A 21,546-nucleotide genomic window follows, 5' to 3' on the forward strand; every position below is an offset into this window, starting at 1 on the left:
GTTTAAGGTAATTATCGATATGTATGTTCCCGTGACCATTTTCTTAATTGTTTTGGGTTTGTTTTTGTAGGTCCTTTTCTTCTCTTGTGTTTCCCACTTAGAGAAATTCCTTTAGCATTTGTTGTAGAGCTGGTTTGGTGGTGCTGAATTCTCTTAGCTTTTGCTTGTCTTTAAAGCTTTTGATTTCTCCATCAAATCTGAATGAGATCCTTGCTGGGTAGAGTAATCTTGTTGTAGTTTCTTCCCTTTCATCACTTTAAGTATATCATGCCACTCCTTTCTGGCTTGTAGAGTTTCTGCTGAGAAATCAGCTGTTAACGTTATGGGAGTTCCCTTGTATGTTATTTATCGTTTTCCCTTGCTGCTTTCAATAATTTTTCTTTGTCTTTAATTTTTGCCAGTTTGATTACTGTGTGTCTCTGTGTGTTTCTCCTTGGGTTTATCCTGTATGGGACTCACTGCGCTTCCTGGACTTGGGTGGCTATTTCTTTTCCCATGTTAGGGAAGTTTTCGACTATAATTTCTTCAGGTATTTTCTCTGGTCCTTTCTCTCTCTCTTCTCCTTCTGGGACCCCTGTAATGCGAATGTTGTTGCATTTAATGTTGTCCCAGAGGTCTCTTAAGCTGTCTTCATTTCTTTTCATTCTTTTTTCTTTATTCTGTTCCACAGCATTGAATTCCACCGTTCTGTCTTCCAGGTCACTTATCCATTCTTCTGCCTCAGTTATTCTGCTATTGATTCCTTCTAGTGTAGTATTCATTTCAGGCATTCTATTGCTCATCTCTGTTTGTTTGTTCTTTAATTCTTCTAGGTCTTTGTTAAACATTTGCATCTTCTCGATCTTTGCTTCCATTCTTTTTCCAAGGTCCTGGATCATCTTCTGTCGTTATTCTGAATTCTTTTTCTGGAAGGTTGCCTATCTCCACTTCATTTAGTTGTTTTTCTGTGGTTTTATCTTGTTCCTTCATCTGGTACATAGCCCTCTGCCTTTTCATCTTGTCTGTCTTTCTGTGAATGTGGTTTTCGTTCCACAGGCTGCAGGATTGTAGTTCTTCTTGCTTCTGCTGTCTGCCCTCTGGTGGATGAGGCTATCTAAGAGGCTTGTGTAAGTTTCCTGATGGCAGGGACTGGTGGTGGGTAGAGCAGACTGTTGCTCTGGTGGGCAGAGCTCAGTAAAGCTTTAATCCGCTTGACTGTTGATGGGTGGGGCTGGGTTTGCTCCCTGTTGGTTGTTTGGCCTGAGGCAACCCAGCACTGGAGCCTACCTGGGCTCTTTGGTGGGGCCAATGACAGACTCTGGGAAGGCTCATGCCAAGGAGTATTTCCCAGAAGTTATGCTGCCAGTGTCCTTGTACCCACGGCGAGGCACAGCCACCCCCTGCCTCTGCAGGAGACGCTCCAACACTAGCAGGTGGGTCTGGTTCAGTCTCTATGGGGTCACTGCTCCTTCCCCTGAGTCCCGACGTGCACACTACTTAGTGTGTGCCCTCCAAGAGTGGAGTCTCTGTTTCTCCCAGTCCTGTTGAAGTCCTGCAGTCAGCTCCCACTAGCCTTCAAAGTCTGATTCTCTAGGAATTCTTCCTCCCGTTGCCGGACCCCCAGGTTGGGAAGCCTGATGTGGGGCTCAGAACCTTCACTGTAGTGGGTGGACTTCTGTGGTATAAGTGTTGTCCAGTCTGTGAGTCACCCACCCAGCAGTTATGGGATTTGATTTTACTGTGATTGCACCCCTCCTACCGTCTCATTGTGGCTTCTCCTTTGTCTTTGGATGTGGGGTATCTTTTTTGGTGAGTTCCAGTGTCTTCCTGTCGATGGCTGTCCAGTAGCTAGTTGTGATTCTGGTGTTCTTACAACAGGGAGTGAGAGCACATCCTTCTACTCCGCCATCTTGGTTCCTCGTATTGTGTTTCTGTAAATTTTTTTTGTATCATCTTATGGGTGGAGTCTTGGCTTTGGATTCAGATATACATGAAATTAAGTTCAGCATCTACCACGTAATATTGTTGTATCCTTGTGAAAGTTGCAAGCTCTATGAGCTTTTTTTTATCACATCTATAAAATGAAGATAATACCAATCTAATTGGATTATTAGGGGAGTTAAAATGACAAATTATATGTCAAACATCTAGCATAGTGCCTAGCATATAACAGGTACTTTGGGATTACTAATTTTTTCTTATTTCAAGAATATATATATAAAGTATGATTTCAGTATTGTGACTGATACTTTTCATGTGTCATAATTGTTTTTCCCTTCAGAGTAGTTAACTCAAGAGGTTATCCATTTATTCCCATGTGATTGTAATTGAGTAGAGTGTTTTCAAAACTCAGATTTTAGAATTGTCTTCCATATTTGCAATTCATTCTTCTGAAATTCCCAATTTCGGGTGAATTTTATTTTTTATGGTAATCAAAAAGACTGAAATTTTTAAACCAGTTTTTGAGACAGTGTTGGAATAAGACTAAATAATAATACTGCCTTTCTTATCTTACATTGGATTCTGAAGACTATATTAGATAAGTATCAGACATATTTAGGATTATCATGATATCATTTGAAATTAGTATATTATCTCCTATGATGACTATTTTGAAAAGGACAGCTATCTCTTGGGTATATGAGTACTGAATTGTTTATTAAAAAGTATTCATTCACTGCTTATTTTTGTCTCATATATTTACATAGTTGTATCCTTCACATATATAGTAAAAATTTTACTTTTTTTTTGTTTTCTGAAAAAATGTTTTCAACTTTTTTTTTTAGCGCTCACCAGAATATACCAATTGCCGATATCTGTGCAAACTTTGCTTAATTCACATTGAAAACATCCAGGGAGCTCATAAACATATAAAAGAGAAACGACATAAGAAAAACATTTTGGTAAGTCTTTTTACAAAATATTTTATTTATTTATTGAGTGGTAAAACTATATCAAATATTTTTTATTAATGAAAGTAAAAATCAAGTATTTTTCTAGTCATATAGTAGTAACTGAAATGATAGCGTTGAAAGCTGTGATTGCCTTTCTTATCTTAGGTGATCAGGAGGGGAACCTTCTCAGAGACCAGTTTGCATATCCTAAAGTACGTTGATTCCTAAGTTTAAAGGTACAATCAGTTAGTCCAACCAATATTTATTGAGTTCTTATGTGTTAGGTCTAGGGAGTGGTGAATAAGATAGTCATGGTTCTTGTCCTCAGAGTTTCTAAAGTATTGGTGAAGGCATACATTGAATAAGGATTTAAGTAAGATGAGTTTTATTAAAGGGGCAATTGTGGTGCTAAGTAAGTGTACAAGGATATTTTACTTAATTTAGAGGAGGGGTAGTTTCTTTGAGAAAGTGACATTTGTTGAACCTTGAAGTAGAGGTTGAGTGGCATAGAAGGGTGAGATGAGAGCATTTTACACAAAAAAGCAGTATGAAGGTCTCTAAGTTATGAAAGGACATGGCATATGAGGAGCTGAAAGAGCATGATTGGAGCAGAGAGCCAGGAGGAAAATGATATGAGATGAAGCTGGAGAAGCCCAGATCATGCAGGGCCTTTTAAGGTTTAGCCTTTGGGAATTCATAAGTTTTCAGTGATTTTTATTAGAACATTTCGTATAGACATAGTATAAGTAGACTATTTTCTTTTTAAAATTCATTAGTATGTTAGCTATTTAATTTTTTCTTTTCAAAGTTATAATGTTAATTCTATATAAGTTCTTACTTATCTCTAAGATATCTTCCCTGAGAAATACTCTTTTACTTGACCTTCCCAACAAGTCTGTGTTATAGGTACACTTTCTTGGTGTTCCCACAGTGGCTTGATCAGAAAACCTTATACACTGTGTTATAAATGTCTGCCTTCTCTCTTCTTCCAGGCTTCAGTATCCAAATATTGTAGAGGACAGGTTTAATTTCTTATTTATTTTTGTTTCTGTGTTGCTTAGTACAGTGTCTGACACATAGTAGGTGCTCAGCACATTTTTATTGAAAATAATGAATGCATTGAAAAAATTCAGGAACTTAGAAGGAAAAGAAATCATTCAAATTTTATCAGCCTATTATTTTGATTTAATTAACATTTCAGAAGACTTAATAGAACAGAGCCAAAGTGGTAGTTTAGGAGATAATAACTGAGAAATTTCAAGAAATGTTCAAAGTTGCTGATCATTAGCTGCAGGAAGCTCAGGGAATTCCAAACAGACTTAAAAAGAAAGCCATTATATATTATGTACATTATAGGGAATTTTAGAATATTACAAAAAACCAAAACTAACCTTAAAAGCAGCTCTACTGGACTTTTGGTGAAGTTGGAATAACAGGGCCTGGATTTACCTTCTCCTCAAAATAACCAACAAAACAAAAAAAGACAAAAATCACTAATAATGTCTTCTTTAGGCAATGAAAGACCAACAGTGAATGGAAAACAAATGAGGTGAGCTCAATGATTACTCCAATTTGAGAGAGTTTCTAGATGGTATTATAGGGAGTAGAATGCAGTGGATTCCCAGGGTTGAGGAGATGGACGAGTCCAGGGAGTACAGCGTGGCTAGAGTTTGTAGGACAGAATAACAAAAATGAGAAAGCTATACAGAGAGAAACCCAGAGATCTATGGACAGTCCCCTCAGAGTATTCAGCACAATACTGTGGTGCATGCATGTGGAAAAGCTTCCTGAAGCCAGAGAAAGAACCATCTGAGGGGATTAAAACGGTGCTTGGTACTCACACAGAGCTGGGAATAGTGTCTTCCAACTATCCAGACTGAAAAGCCTCATACTTTGTGGGGTATTGGGTAGAGTACTCAGAAAGGTCTTGTTTTACTAATGGGGAATATTTAACCCTAAACTAAATGTGGTCTGGCCCCAACTAAAAAGTTCTAAAGGCAAGATCCAAATGAATAAACTATTTCTAAGTATTTCATGTCATTATTGAACAAAGCTTGAGAATATTTATAGTGAAATACAAAATATCCATCGCTGCCAAAAAGTTCACATTGTCTGCCATTCAGTCAAAGATTATCAGGCATACATGGAAGCAGGAAAATACAAACCATGAAGAGAAGAAAGATCAGCCAGTCAAAACTGACCTTGAACTGACCCAGTAGAATTAGTAGAGAAGGACATTAAGGCAGTTAATATAACTATATTCCTGATGTTCCCAAAAATAGAGAAGATTCAAATTGAACTTATAGAAGTGAAAACTACAATGTCTAAGATGAAAAATACAGTGCGTAGGACTAATGGCAGATCAGACATTGCAAAAGAAAAGGTTAGTGAGGGGCTTCCCTGGTGGCACAGTGGTTAAGAATTTGCCTGTCAGTGCAGGGGACACAGGTTCGAGCCCTGGTCCGGAAGCATCCCACATGCTGCGGAGCAACTAAGCCCATGCGCCACAACTGCTGAGCCTGTGCTCTAGAACGCATGAGCCACAACTGCTAGCCCACGTGCCACAACTACTGAAGCCCACGTGCCTAGAGCCTGTGCTCTGCAACAAGAGAAGCCACCGAAATGAGAAGCCCATGCACTGCAATGAAGAGTAGCTCCCGCTCGCCACAACTAGGGAAAGCCCGTGTGCAGCAATGACAACCCAATGCAGCCAAAAATAAACAAAATAAATAAATTTATATTAAAAAAAAAAGGTTAGTGAACTTGAAGATAAAGCAATGGAAACTATCCAAAATGAAACAGAAAGAAAAAAGAACTTGGGAAAAAGAAAGAAAAGAGGATCATTGAGCTCTGGGATAATTGATATGTATGTACCAGTTCTACACAAACTCTTCCAGAACACTGAAGAGGAAGAATGCTTCCCAACCCAGTCTATGAGGCGCACATTACTCTAATACCAAAACCAGGTAAGGACATTACAATGAAAGAAAACTTCAGAGCAATATCCCTCATTAACATAAATGCAGAAATTCTGAACATTATTTTAGAAAATTGAATCCAACAGTATATTTAAGGAAGAAATACATCATGACCAAATAGGAATTTATTACAGGAGTGCATTGTTGGTTTAACATTAGAAAATGAATCAATGTAATTCATCATACTAACAAACCGAAAAAGAAAACTATATGATCATCTTAGTAGATGCTGAAAAAGCATTTAAAAGTCCTGATTAAAAAATCTCAGCAGGGCTTCCCTGGTGGCGCAGTGGTTGAGAGTCCACCTGCCGATGCAGGGGACACGAGTTCGTGCCCTGGTCTGGGAAGATCCCACATGCCGCGGAGCGGCTGGGCCCGTGAGCCATGGCCGCTGAGCCTGCGCGTCCGGAGCCTGTGCTCCGCAACGGGAGAGGCCACAACAGTGAGAGGCCAGCGTACCGCAAAAAAAAAAAAAAAAAAAAATCTCAGCAGACTAGGAATAGAAGGGAGCTTCCTCAACATGATAAAGAACATCTATGAAGAAGTCACAGCTAATGTTATACTTAATGGTGAAAGACTGAATGTTGTCTCCCTAAGATTAGGAAAAAAGACAGGCATGAAAATGGTATAGCTGCTGTGGGAAACTGTTGCAGTTCCTCAAAAAGTTAAAAATGGAATTACCATGTGATCCAGCAATTACACTTTTGAGTATATACTCAGAAGAATTGAAAACAGGGTCTTGAAGTGATATTTGTATGGCCATGTTCATCGTAGCATTATTCACAATAGCTTAAACATAGAAGCAGCTCAGTTGTCCATCAACAGATGAATGGATAAATAAAATGTCACATATACATACAGTGAAATATTATACTGCCTTAAAAAGCAAGGCAGGGAGGACTTCCTTGGTGGTCCAGTGGGTAAGACTCTGTGCTCCCAATGCAGGGGGCCCAGGTGCGATCCCTGGCCGGGGAACTAGATCCCACATGCATGCCGCAAGTAAGAGTCTGCATGGTGCAACTAAGAAGTCTGCATGCTGCAACTAAGAGCCCGCATGCCACAACTAAAAAAGATCATGTGTGCCGCAACTAAGCATGCCACAACAAAGATCCCGTGTGCTGTAACTAAGACCTGGTGCAGCCAAAATAAATATTTAAAAGAAAAAAAAAAAAAGCAAGGCAGAGACTTCCCTGGTGGTCCAGTGGTTAAGACTTTGCCTTCCAATGCAGGGGATGTGGGTTCGACCCCTGGTCGGGGAGCTAAGATGGGACATGCTTCCTGGCCAAAAAACCAATATGTAAAACAAAAGCAATATTGTAACAAATTCAATACAGGCTTTGAAAATGGTCCACATAGAAAAACATAATCTTAAAAAAAAAAAGGAAAGGCAATTCTGATATGTTACAACATGGAAGAACCTTGAGTAAATTAAAGCTAAGTGAAATAAGCCAGTCATAAAAAGACAAATACTGTATGATTCCACTTATATGAGGTACTTAGAGTAGTCAGAATCATAGAGATAGAAAGTAGAATGGTGGTTGTCAGGGACTGGAGAGATGGAGGAATGGGGAGCTATCCTTAATGGGTGTACAGTTTCAGTTTTACAAGATGAAAAGAATTCTGCTGATGAATGATGGTGATAGTTGCACAACGAATGAATGTCCTTAATTCCACTGAGTTGTACTTGTAAAAATTGTTAAGATAGTAAGTTTTATGTTATGTATATTTTATCACAAAAAAAAAATTGGAAAAAAAAGATAGATATGTTCACTCTTACCACTTTTATTCAGCATTTTATTAGGGCTTCTAGCCAGTGTAGTCAGGCAAGAGAAAGAAAGGCAAGCTATCGAAACTGGAAAAGAAGAAGTGAAACTATATTTGTAGGTAATATGATTGTTTATATAGAAGTCTAGAAAAGACTTATTCATTAGAATTAATGAGTGAGTTTAGCAAGGTTGCAGAATACAAGCTCAATGTGCAAAAATCAATTATATTTTTATATACTAACAGTAAACAGTATAAAATTGAAATTTAAAAAAACTGCTATTTATAATAGCATCAAAAATACACAAAACTTGTGTACAGAAATTACAGAACATTCCTGAGAGAAATTAAAGAAGAGCTAAAGAAATGCAGAAATAAACCTTTTTTATATGTTGGAAGAATTGATATTGTTAAATTTCTTTCTAAACTGACCAAAATCCCAAATTGAAAAGCTGATTCTAAAATTCATCTGGAGGGACTTCCCTGGTGGTCCAGTGGTAAAGAATCTTCCTGCAATGCAGGGGATGTGGGTTCGATCCCTGGTTAGGGAACTAGGTTCCCACATGCCACGGGGCAACTAAGCTCACGCGCCACAACTAATGAGCTCATGCGCCTCAACTTAGAGAGCCTGCGTGCTGCAAAACTACAGAGCCCACATGCCCTGGAGCCTGCGTGCCACAACTAGAGAAGAGAAAACCCGCATACCACAACTTCGAGAAGCCCGCATACCTCAACAAAGATCCCGCATGCCGCAACTAAGACCCGACGCAGCCAAAAACAAACAAATAATAAATAAATCTTTAAAAAAAGCTATAATGGAAAAGAATCTGCAAAAGAATCTGTCTGTATAACTGAATCACTTTGTTGTACACCTGAAACATTGTAAATCAACTATACTTCAATAAAAAAGATAAAAAAGAAGAGAAAAGCTAAAATTCATCTGTAAATGCAAAGACCCTAGAAAATCTAAAACAACTTTGAAAAAGACCAAAGTTGGAGGACTAACAACACCTGATTTCCAGACTTATAAAGCTACAATAATCAAAGTGTGATATTGGCATCAAGTAGACAAGTAGATCAGTGGAGCAGAATAGTGAGTCTCGAAATAAGACTACAGTTCTATGAACAACTGAATTTTGACAGACATTCAGAGGTAATTCAGTGGAGAAATGATAATCTTTTAAACATATGAAAAGTTAGATATCCATGTACAAAGAAAGACCTTTGATCCATACCTTGCACTATGTAAAAAAATAACTCAAAACTGCATTACAGACCTAAATGTAAAACCTAAAAGTATAAAGTTTACAGAATAAAAAATGAGATAAAATCTTTATGACCTTGGATTAGGCAAAATTTCTTAGGTATGATACCAGAGGAAAAAAATGATTAATGGGACTTCCTCAAAATTATAAACTTATGCTTTTTGAAAGATATTTTTTAAAGAATAACAATATTAGCTGCAGACTGGGAAAAAATATTTGCAAATCATATCTGGTAAGTGATTTGTATATAGGAGATATAAAAAACTTTCAAAACTCAATAATAAGTATAGTAATTCCCCCCTTATTCGTGGTTTTGCTTTCTGTGGTTTCAGTTACCCTTGGTCAGCCATGTCTGAAAATATCAAATGGAAAATTCCATAAATAAACAACTTACAGTTTTAAACTACATGCGATTCTGAATAGTGTGGTGAAATCTCATGTTGTTCAGCTTCATCCTGCCTGGGATATGAAACATCCCTTTGTTTAGCATATCCATGCTGTGTATACTACCTGCCTGTTAATCACTTAGTAGCCATCTTGGTTATCAGATTGGCTGTTGGTGGTATCACAGTGCTTGTGTTTGAGTAATCCTTATTTTATTTAATAATGGCCCCAAAGTGCAAGAGTAGTGATGCAGGCCATTTGGGTAGTCTCTTAATGTGCCTAATTTATAAATAAAACTTTATCATAGGTAAGTACGTAGAGGAAGAAAATAGTATTTACAGGGTTTGGTGCTATCTGTGGTTTCAGGCCTCCACTGGAGGCGTTGTAACATATCCTCCAAGGATAAGGGGTGACTACTGTAAACAACCAAATAAAAATATGGGCCAAAGGTTAGAGCCAACACTTTTTTAAAGAAGACATACAGATGTCAAACACATGAAAAGATGCTCAACATTATTCGTCATTAGGGAAATCACTACACTTACTAGAACAGCTAAAATTGAAAAGATTGACTATGCCAAGCGTTGTCAAGGATGTGAATGAATGCCAAGTCTAAAACAGGGCTAGTGGAAATGTGAAATATTACATCCACTTTCTTTTTATTTTATTTATTTTTTTAAACTTAAAAAAATATTTATTTATGTGGTTGCACTGGGTCTTAGTTGTGGCTCACTGGCTCCTTAGTTGTGGCTCGCTGGCTCTTTAGTTGTGGCATACATGTGGGATCTAGTTCCCTGACCAGGGATCGAACCTGGGCCCCCAGCATTGGGAACACGGAATCTTATCCACTGAGCCACCAGGGAAGGCCCCTCCTTTCTTTTTAAAGATTTTTTTCTTTTTTAATTAAAAAATTTTTTAAAAATTTATTTGGCTGCATTGGGTCTTAGTTGCGGCACGTGGGACCTTTGTGGCATGCACGGTGTTTTCGTTGCGGTGTGTGGGCTTCTCTAGTTGTGGCATATGGGCTCCAGAGCTCATGGGCTCAGTAGCTGAGGCATGCAGGCTCTCTCGTGGCATGTGGGCTCTAGAGCACACGGGCTTAGTAGTTGCGGCCCGTGGGCTTAGTTGCCCTGTGGCACGTGGGATCTTAGTTCCCCGACCAGGGATCGAACGCGCGTCCTCTGCATTGGAAGGTGGATTCGTAGCCACTGGACCACCAGGGAAGTCCCTAAAGGTTTATTTTTAAATTATTTTTAATTGAGAGTTGGTTGACATATAACATTATATTAGTTTCAGGTGTACAACATAATGATTCAATATATGTATATTTTGTGAAATGATCACCACAGTAAATCTAGTTAATATCCACCACCACACATAACAATTTATTTTTCTTGAGGTGAGAACTTTTAAGATTTACTCTCAGCAACTTTTCTTTTCTTTTTTTTTTTTTTTTTGCGGTATGTGGGCCCCTCACTGCTGCGGCCTCTCCCGTTGCGGAGCAGAGGCTCCGGACGCGCAGGCTCAGTGGCCATGGCTCACGGGCCCAGCCGCTCCACGGCACGTGGGATCCTCCCAGACCGGGGCACGAACCTGTGTCCCCTGCATCGGCAGGCGGACTCTCAACCACTGCGCCACCAGGGAAGCCCTCAGCAACTTTTCAATATACAATACAGGGCATGTGGGCTTTGTACCTTTTGACTACTTTCACCCATTTCACTCGGTTGTCTCCGGCAACCACCAATCTGTTCTCTGTATGAGTTCAGGTTTTGTTGTTGTTTTTAGATTCCACGTGTGAGATCATACAATATTTGTCTTTCTCTGTCAGACTTATTTCATTTAGCAATATGCCCTTAGGGTCCATCCATGTTGTGGCACATGGCAAGATTTTCTTTATTTTTATGGCTGAATAATATTCAGTTATATATATGGACCACATTTTCTTTATTCATTCATCCATCAGTGGACACTTAGGTTGTTTCCATGTCTGGGCTATTGTAAACAATGTTGCATTGAACATGGAGGTGCAGATTTCTTTTCCCGTTAGTGTTTTCATTTCTTTTGGATAAATACCCAGAAGTGGAATTATTGGATCATATGATAATACATCCACTTTGAAAACATTTTGGCAGTTTTTAAAAAGTTAAACATACGCCTAATATATGATTCAGTCATTCAATTCCTATGGATTTATCCAAGATAAGTGAAAGTATATGTCTCTACATTTACTTGTATATGAATATTCAAAGCAGTTTTATGTGTAATAGCCAAAGAGATGAACAGATATACAAATTGTGGTATATCCATACCTTGTTATACTATTTGGTATAAAAAGGAATGAACAGTACAACATAGATGAATCTCAAAATAAGTATCCTGAGTGTAAAAAGCCAGACAAAAATGACTATATAGTGTGCGATTCCATGCATATGAAATTCTAGAAAATGCAGTCTAAGCTATTGTCATAGACAGCAGGTTGGTGGTTGCCTGAGTATTGGTGTGGAAGAGGGAGGGAGTGATTACAAAGGGATATGAGGGAATTTTGCGAGTGATTGATATGTTTATTATCTTGATGGTGGCGATGGTTTTATTATATACGTATGTCAAAAATGAACCAAATTGTAAACCTTAAATATGTGCAATTTGTTTTATATAAATTATATCTCAGTAAAGTTGCTTTTTGAAAAGCAGCCAGAAAAAAAAGGTAAGGTCATTCATAAAGGTGTGGAAGTTGGGAATGTGGCTGACTTATCAGTAGTAGCAATAGAAGCCAGAAGACAGTTGAATAATATCTTAAGAGTTCTGGAGAGAGGAAAACCTCCTGTCAACCTTTATTTCTATATTCAGTGAAATTATCTAACAATAACCAATACAGAATATATATATATATATGTACACACACACACACACGCACACACACTTATTTATTTTTTATATTTATTTTATTCAAGTATAGTTGATTTACAACATTAAAATTTCTGCTGTATAGCAGAGTGATTCAGTTATACATATATATATATACATTCTTTTTAATATTTTTTTCCATTATGGTTTATCCAGACATTGAATATAGTTCCCTGTGCTATACAGTAGGACCTTGTTGTTAAGCCATTCTATATATAATAATTTGCATCTGCTAATCCCAAACTCCCAATCCATCCCTCCCTCTCCCCCATCCCCTTTGGCAACCACAAATCTGTTTCTGTCTGTGAGTCTGTTTCTGTTTCAAAAATAAGTTCATTTGTGTCATATTTTGGATTCCCCATATAAGTGATATTATATGGTATTTGTCTTATTCTTTCTGACTTACTTCACTTAGTATGATAATCCCTAGGTTCATCCATGTTGCTGCAAATGGCATTGTTTCATTCTTTTTTATCGCTGAGTAGTATTCCATTGTATATATGTATCATGTCTTCTTTATCCTGTTGATGGACATTTAGGTTGTTTCCATGTCTTGGCTACACTGACTAGTGCTACTATGAACATAGGGTGCATGTTAACATCTTTATTGGAGTATAATTGCTTTACAATGGTGTGTTACTTTCTGCTGTATAACAAAGTGAATCAGCTATACATATACATACATCCCCATATCTCCTCCCTCTTGTGTCTCCCTCCCACCCTCCCTGTCTAACCCCTCTAGCTGGACACAAAGCACCTAACTGATCTCCTTGTGCTATGTGGCTGCTTCCCACTAGCTATTTATTTTACATTTGGTAGTGTATATATGTCCACGCCACTCTCTCACTTCATCGCAGCTTACCCTTCCCACTCCCCATGTCCTCAAGTCCATTCTCCATGTCTACATCTTTATTCCTGTCCTGCCCCTAGGTTCTTCAGAACCATTTTTTTTTTTTTTTTTTAGATTCCGTATGTATGTGTTAGCAAATGGTATTTGTCTTTCTCTTTCTGACTTACTTTACTCTGTGTGACAGTCTCTAGGTCCATCCACCTCACTACAAATAACTCAATTTCGTTTCTTTTTATGGCTGAGTAATATTCCATTGTATATTGTGCCACATCTTTTTTTTTTAATCACTAAATTAATACTTATTAGGTGAATAACTAAGACATGAGCTCTGAGTTCAGAAACTGTTTGAAAAGTGAAGTGGGAGGCAGATAAGGATGGCAGTATCTGATTTATTTGTGAAATAGAACCTATAACTTAATGGTGAGTCTGACATATTAAAGGGATTGAGTAGGAAAGACAAATGGTTTTCTCCCAAGCAGTCTCCAAACCACCCACTCTCCTTTGTGTGTGTGTGATTTTTTAAAAAATTTGCCAGGTATTTTATTTTATTTTATTTTTTAACATTTTTCTTGGGGTATAAGTGCTTTACAATGATGTGTTCATTTCTGCTGTATAACAAAGTGAATCAGCTATATGTATACATATATGTATATGTATCCCCTGATACGGGGATACATATATCCCCATATCACCTCCCTCTTGCTCCTCCTACCTCCCACCCTCCCTATCCGACCTCTCTAGGTGGTCGCAAAGCACCAAGCTGATCTCCCTGTGCTATGCAGCTGCCTCCCACTAGCTAGCTATTTTACATTTGGTAGTGTATATATGTCAGTGCTACTCTCTCACTTCTCCCCAGCTTATCCTTCCCCCACCCCATGTCCTCAAGTCCATTCTCTACGTGTGTCTTTATTCCATTCCTGCCCCTAGGTTCACCAGAACCAATTTCTTTTTATCTTTAGATTCCGTATATATGTGTTAGCATATGATACTTGTTTTTCTCTTTCTGACTTACTTCGCTCTGTGTGACAGACTCTAGGTCCATCTACCTCACTACAAATAACTCAGTTTCGTTTCTTTTTATGGCTGAATATTATTCCATTGTATATATGTGCCACATCTTCTTTATCCATTCATCTGTTGCTGGACACTTAGGTTGTATCCATGTCCTGGCTATCTTAAATAGTGCTGCAGTGAACATTGTGGTACATGTCTCTTTTTGAATTACGGTTTTCACAGGGTATATGCCCAGTAGTGGGATTGCTAGATCATATGGTAGTTCTATTTGTAGTTTTTTAAGGAACCTCCATACTGTTCTCCATAGTGGCTGTATCAATTTACATTGCCAACAACAGTGCAAGAGGGTTCCCTTTTCTCCACACCCTCTCCAGCATTTATTGTTTTTAGATTTTTTGATGATGGCCATTCTGACTGGTGTGAGGTGATACCTCATTGTAGTTTTGACTTGCATTTCTCTAATGATTAGTGATGTTGAGCATCCTTTCATGTGTTTGTTGACAATCTGTATATCTTCTTATACAGATTGTATACAGGAGAAATGTGTATTTAGGTCTTATACAGGAGAAATGTGTATTTAGGTCTTCTGCCCATTTTTGGATTGGGTTGTTTGTTTTCTTGATATTGAGCTGCATGAGCTGCTTGTATATTTTGGATATTAATCCTTTGTCAGTTGCTTCGTTTTCAAATATTTTCTCCTATTCTGAGGGTTGTCTTTTTGTCTTGTTTGTGGTTTCCTTTGCTGTGCAAAAGCTTTTAAGTTTCATTAGGTCCCATTTGTTTATTTTTGTTTTTACTTCCATTTCTCTAGGAGGTAGGTCAAAAAGGATCTTGCTATGATTTATGTCATAGAGTGTTCTGCCTATGTTTTCCTCTAAGAGTCTTATAGTGTCTGGTTTTACATTTAGGTCTTTAATACATTTTGAGTTTATTTTTGTGTATGGTGTTAGGGAGTGTTCTAATTTCATTCTTTTACATGTAGCTGTCCAGTTTTCCCAGCACCACTTATTGAAGAGGCTGTCTTTTCTCCATTTTATATTCTTGCCTCCTTTATCAAAGATAAGGTGACCATATGTGCATGGGTTTATCTCTGGGCTTTGTATCGTGTTCCATTGATCTGTATTTCTGTTTTTGTGCCAGTAACATACTGTCGTGATTACTGTAGCTTCGTAGTATAGTCTGAAGTCAGGGAGCCTGGCTCCTCCAAATCCTGAACAAAATACTAGCAAACAGAATCCAGCAGCACATTAAAGGGATCATATACTATGATCAAGTGGGGTTTATCCAAGGAATACAAGGATTCATCAATATACGTAAATCAATCAATGTGATAAACCATATTAACAAATTGAAGGAGAAAAAATGTGATCGTCTCAATAGATGCAGAAAAAGCTTTCGACAAAATTCAACACCCATTTATGATAAAAACTCTCCAGAAAGTAGTCATAGAGGGAACTTAACATAATAAAAAGCCAAATATATGACAAACCCACAGCCAGCATCATTCTCAGTGGTGAAAAACTGAAATCATTTCCACTAAGATCAGGAACGAGACAAGGTTGCCCACTCTCACCACTATTATTCAACATAGTTTTGGAATTTTTAGCCACAGCAATCAGAGAAGTAAAAGAAATAAAAGGAATCCAAATCGGAAAAGAGGAAGTAAAACTGTCAGTTGGCAGTTGACATGATACTATACATAGAGAATCTTAAAGATGCTACTAGAAAACTTCTAGAGCTAATCAATGAATTTGGTAAAGTAGCAGGATACAAAATTAATGTACAGAAATCTCTTGCATTCCTATACACTAATGATGAAAAATCTGAGAGAGAAATTAAGGAAACACTCCCACTTACCGTTGCAATGAAAAGAATAAAATACCTAGGAATAAATCTATCTTAGGAGACAAAAGACCTGTATGCAGAAAACTATAAGACACTGATGAAAGAAATTAAAGATGATACAAACAGATGGAGAAATATACCATGTTCTTGAATTGGAAGAATCAACATTGTGAAACTGACTATAGTTCCGAAAGCAATGTACAGATTCAATGCAATCCCTATCAAACTCCAATGGCATTTTTCACAGAACTAAAACCAAAATTTTCACAATTTGTATGGAAACACAAGAGCCCCTGAATAGCTAAAGCAATCTTGAGAAAGAAAAACGGAGCTGCATGTATTTCTTTGAATTAGAGTTTTCTCTGGATATATACCCAGTAGTGGGATTGCTGGATCATATTCTGTTTGTAGTTCTGTTTGTAGTTTTTTAAGGAACCTCCATACTTTTCTCCATAATGGTTGTACCAAGTTACATTCCTACCAGCAGTGGGAAGGGTTCCCTTTTCTCCTCAGCCTCTCCAACATTTATTATTTGTAGACTTTTTCATGATGGCCATTCTGACTGGTGTGAGGTGGTACATCATAATTTTGATATGTATTTCTCTAATAAGTAGTGATGTTGAGCATCTTTTTGTGTGCCTGTTGGTCATTTCTGTGTCTTTGGAGAAATGTCTATTTTGGTCTGCCCATTTTTCGATTGGGTTGTTTTTTGTCATTGTTGAATTGTATGAACTCTTTGTTTATTTTGGAATTAAGCCCTTGTTGGTCACATAATGTGCAAATATTTTCTCCCAGTCCATAGGTTATCTTTTCGTTTTGTTTATGGCTTCCTTTGCTGTACAAAAGCTTATAAGTTTGATTAGATTCCACTTGTTTATTTTTGCTTTTATTTCTTTTGCTTTGGGAGACTGACCTAAGAAAACATTGGTATGATTTATGTCAGAGAATGTTTTGCTTATGTTCTCGTCTAAGAGTTTTATGGTGTCATGTCTTTTTTCTTTTTTTTGTGGTACACCGGCCTCTCACTGTTGTGGCCTCTCCCGTTGCGGAGCACAGGCTCCGGACGCGCAGGCCCAGCGGCCATGGCTCACGGGCCCAGCCGCTCCGCGGCACGTGGGATCTTCCTGGACCGGGGCACGAACCCGTGTCCCCTGCATCAGCAGGTGGACTCTCAACCACTGCACCACCAGGGAAGCCCGGTGTCATGTCTTATGTTTAAGTCTTTAAGCCATTTTGAGTTTACTTTTGTGTATGGTGTGAGGGTGTATTCTAACTTCATTGATTTACATGCAGCTGTCCAACTTTCCTAACACCACTGAGAGCAGAATATATTGATGGACAAATGAAATAAGAGAGTTAACCTCCGAAAGACCCTCAGTAAAGGAAATTCTAAAGGATGTATTTTAGATTAAAGGAAATGATCCTCAGGAAAACATGAGAGATGTGAGAAGGAACAGAGAATTAAAGGCATATTGGTTGAATAAAATAACAGTAGCAGCGACAATAACAACAGCATTCAATTTGTCAGGGACAAAAATGCAGGCTAGAACTCAAGTACTCAACAATAATAGGATATGCGTTCGGAGAGAGTTATCAGTGTTAAAGCTTTTAAAAAATTTCAGGTTTGGGAAGAGAATAAAGATACTGGCTTATTTTTTAGTTATTTTTACGTTAAGTATACATGTTGAAATACCTAGGTAAGCAGTAAAAGATGGGCGGTAGAGTAAAGCTTCCAAACTAATATAGGAGGAAAGATTAAATAAGATAATGAAAAAGTCTCCATCCTAAAGAATGGGCAGGTGTGTGGGGTAGGGTGGTGGGCTGAGGGTGTCAGCAAAAGCAGATGAAAAAGAAAGCTCAATCAAAATTTATCTTACACCTATTCAAAAAGATAAATGAGCTATGTTTTTCCAGTTAAAAGACTGGTACAAATTTTTGATTTATAAATAATTTATTGTGTACCTTAAGCTTCTGTCTTAGGCACTGATAGTATGGCGATCTAAAAAAATAAAGCATTATAACATGTGGATGTAGGGAGTTCACAGGTATTGGGAACCGGGCATATAAGCAAAGGGTTGAAAGAGTGTGGTAAGTGTGATAGTAGATGGTTTTTAGAATATGCTGTGACAGCGAATTGGGACTTATGTAATAAAGTTTGTGTAGTGAGTCAGAGAAGGCTTAATAGAGATGGTGAATAGAGAATCTGATCCTAGTTCTTAAAAATGTTAGCCAGGGGGCTTCCATGGTGGCACAGTGGTTAATAATCCACCTGCCAATGCAAGGGACGCGGGTTCGAGCCCTGGTCCAAGAAGATCCCACATGCCACGGAGCAGCTAAGCCTGTGCACCGCAACTACGGAGCCTGCGCTCTAGAGCCTATGGGCCACAGCTGCTGAGCCCGCATACCACAGCTACTAAAGCCTGTGCTTAGAGCCCATGCTGCACAAGAAGAGAAGCCATGACAACAAGAAGCCTGCGCATCGCAACTAGAGAAAGCCCATGTGCAGCAATGAAGATCCAAGGCAGCCAAAAAAAAAAAAAAAAGTTAGCCAGGTAAAGAAGTGAGAATACATCTTTACAGAAGAGAAACCAGCATGTGCAGAGTTACTGAAGCAAGAAATGGCAGACTGTGTTCAGGGAAGAACTAGTAGCTTAGCATAACTGAAGAAAACTGGCAAAGGGAGGGATGAAATATATGATGTTGGAGAGTTGGGCAAAAGCCTGATCATGAATGAATATGTATACTATGTTGGAGTGTTTGGATTTTATTTTGAGGTTTATGGAGCATAATGACACGTATTTTTGCAACATTACTCATCCTCGAATAAGTGTGAAATAAGCCTTTGAAGGATCTAGGTTGGGGAGACCAGTTAGTTTTTTTTTTTTTTTGCCGTGCCTTGTGGCATGTGGGATCTTAGTTCCCCGACCAGGATCAAACCCGTGCCCGCTGCATTGGAAGCGTGGAATCTTAACCACTGGACCTCCAGGGACGTCCCACCAGTTAGTCTTTCATGATAGTCTAGTCAGGCAATGAGGAACATTTGATATGAAGTAGTAGTTAGTGCGAATGGACTTGAGGTTAGAGTTTTAAGAGCAATGTAGGATATAGAATTGTGGAAGTAGAGGCCTAGGATGTCTAAAATGATCATAAGGTATCTGATTTGAGATGTTATTATAGATTCTGATGCCATTAACTTAGAGGAAATACTAAAAGAAAAATGTTTTAGAACATACTCAGTTTGATACACTTGTAGGACATTTCAAGAAGAGATGTTCACCCATCAGTTGAATATAAAGATCTGGAATTTATATTAGGAGCTGGAGAATCATATTTGGTAATCTTCAGCATATCTAAGTCATAGATTTAGGTGAGATCACCCAAGGGAGTGAGAAGGAGAGAAGATCAAACAACACAAACATTTAAGGGAAATAGTGGAGGAGCAACCAATAGACTGGAAAATGATCAGAAAAATAGGAAAAATGGAGAAAGATATCACAGAAGCCAAAAATAAGGAGAGTTTTAAAAAGATAGTCCAAAGTGTCTGATAATATAGATAAAAATAATCTAAGAACGTAAAAATGTTTGACTTGGCAATAAGGAGGTTTTGATAATCCTGTAAGAGCAGTTTCTGTTTTAGAGCTAATGATATAGTTTTGAGGGAACAGGTTAAAGGAATGGTGTATGGACTCAACCTTCAGTAAGCTTTGTTGTGAAAAAAGAGTAAGGAAGATTGCTGGAGTGTCACACAGGATCTTTTTTTTTTTAGATATGGCATAGTAGAACTCCCATCATGGTTCACAGCTTTAATTTTTATTAATTTCAGTAATTGTGTAATTAATCCTTATCTCTCTCTTGACTGTAAACTCCATGAGGGCAGGGATTATATGCATTCTTTTTTCCCTGTTGTATCTCCATTGCCTAGCACAGTGCCTGACACTTAGATGCTCCATAATATTTGTTGACTAATTATTACATTGGAAGTGGAAAGTGCACAGACATGGGAGTTAGACCTAGATTTAATTCTCATTTCCACTGTGTGATTCTAGAAAGATATTTAACATCCCTGAGCCTCAGTTTTCTTATCTATAAAATGATTATTTTTTCTTTTTTCCTTTAAGATCTTTATTGGGTATAATTGCTTTGCAATGTTGTGTTAGTTTCTGCTGTATAACACAGTGAATCAGCTATATGCATATGTATATCCCCATATCCCCTACCTCTTGTGTCTCCGTCCCACCCTCCTTATCCCACCCCTCTAGGTGGTCGCAAAGCACCAAGGAGATCTCCGTTCTATGTAGCTGCTTCCCACTAGCTATCTATTTTACATTTGGTAGTGTATCTGTGTCAGTGTTACTCTCTCACTTCATCCCAGCTTATCCTTCCCCCTCCCTGTGTCCTCAAGTCCATTCTCTATGTCTGTGTCTTTATTCCTGTCTTGTCCCTAGGTTCATCAGAACCATTTTTTTTTTTTAGATTCCATATGTATGTGTTAGCATATGGTATTTGTTTTTCTCTTTCTGACTTACTTCACTCTGTATGACCAACTCTAGGTCCATCCACCTCACTACAAATAACTCAGTTTCGTTTCTTTTTGTGGCTGAGTAATATTCCATTGTATATATGTGCCACACTTTCTTTATCCATTCATCTGTCCATGGACACTTAGGTTGCTTCCATGTCCTGGCTGTTGTAAATAGTGCTGAAATGAATATTGTGGTACATTACTCTTTTTGAATTACGGTTTTCTCAGGGTATATGTGTAGTAGTGGGATTGCTGGGTCGTATGGTAGTTCTATTTGTAGTTTTTTAGGAACGTCCATACTGTTCTCCATAGTGGCTGTATCAATTTACATTCCCACCAAAGTGCAAGAGGGTTCCCTTTTCTCCACACCCTTTGCAGTATTTATTGTCTGTAGATTTTTTGATGATGGCCATTTTGACCGGTGTGAGGTGATACCTCATTGTAGTTTTGATTTGCATTTCTCTAATGATTAGTGATGTTGAGCATCTTTACATGTGTTTGTTGGCAATCTGTATATCTTCTTTGGAGAAATGTCTGTTTAGGTCTTCTGCCCATTTTTGGATGGGGTTGTTTGTTTTCTTGATATTGAGCTGCATGAGCTGCTTGTATATTTTGGATATTAATCCTTTGTCAGTTGCTTCGTTTGCAAATAATTTCTCCCATTCTGAGGGTTGTCTTTTGGTCTTGTTTATGGTTTCCTTTGCTGTGCAAAAGCTTTTAAGTTTCATTAGGTCCCATTTATTTTTGTTTTTATTTCCATTTCTCTAGGAGGTAGGTCAAAAAGGATCTTGCTATGATTTATGTCATAGAGTGTTCTGCCTATGTTTTCCTCTAAGAGTTTTATAGTGTCTGGTTTTACATTTAGGTCTTTAATACATTTTGAGTTTATTTTTGTGTATGGTGTTAGGGAGTGTTCTAATTTCATTCTTTTACATGTAGCTGTCCATTTTCCCCAGCACCACTTATTGAAGAGGCTGTCTTTTCTCCATCGTGTACTCTTGCCTCCTTTATCAAAGATAAGGCGACCATATGTGCGTGGGTTTATCTCTGGGCTTTCTCTCCTGTTCCATTGATCTATATTTCTTTTTCTGTGCCAGTACCATACTGTCTTGATTACTGTAGCTTTGTAGTATAGTCTGAAGTCTGG

At 38.1% G+C, this 21,546-nt stretch overlaps 1 protein-coding gene across 9 annotated transcripts in view; it reads left to right on the plus strand.

The window, feature by feature from the left end:
* The window catches only part of TUT4 (terminal uridylyl transferase 4), a 143,805-nt gene that overhangs the window by 45,151 nt on the left and 77,108 nt on the right, over window positions 1–21,546 (plus strand). For all 9 annotated transcript variants that reach the window (XM_027108531.1, XM_027108535.1, XM_027108536.1 and 6 more), the window contains exon 4: window positions 2,766–2,882. In XM_027108531.1, the coding sequence (XP_026964332.1) occupies window positions 2,766–2,882 (117 nt within the window). The remainder of the gene's footprint in view (window positions 1–2,765; window positions 2,883–21,546) is intronic.

The sequence above is a fragment of the Aethalodelphis obliquidens genome, unplaced genomic scaffold (assembly GCF_003676395.1).
Source record: "Aethalodelphis obliquidens isolate GAN/ISIS:26980383/991018 unplaced genomic scaffold, ASM367639v1 scaffold9, whole genome shotgun sequence".
Lineage (NCBI taxonomy): Eukaryota > Metazoa > Chordata > Mammalia > Artiodactyla > Delphinidae > Aethalodelphis > Aethalodelphis obliquidens.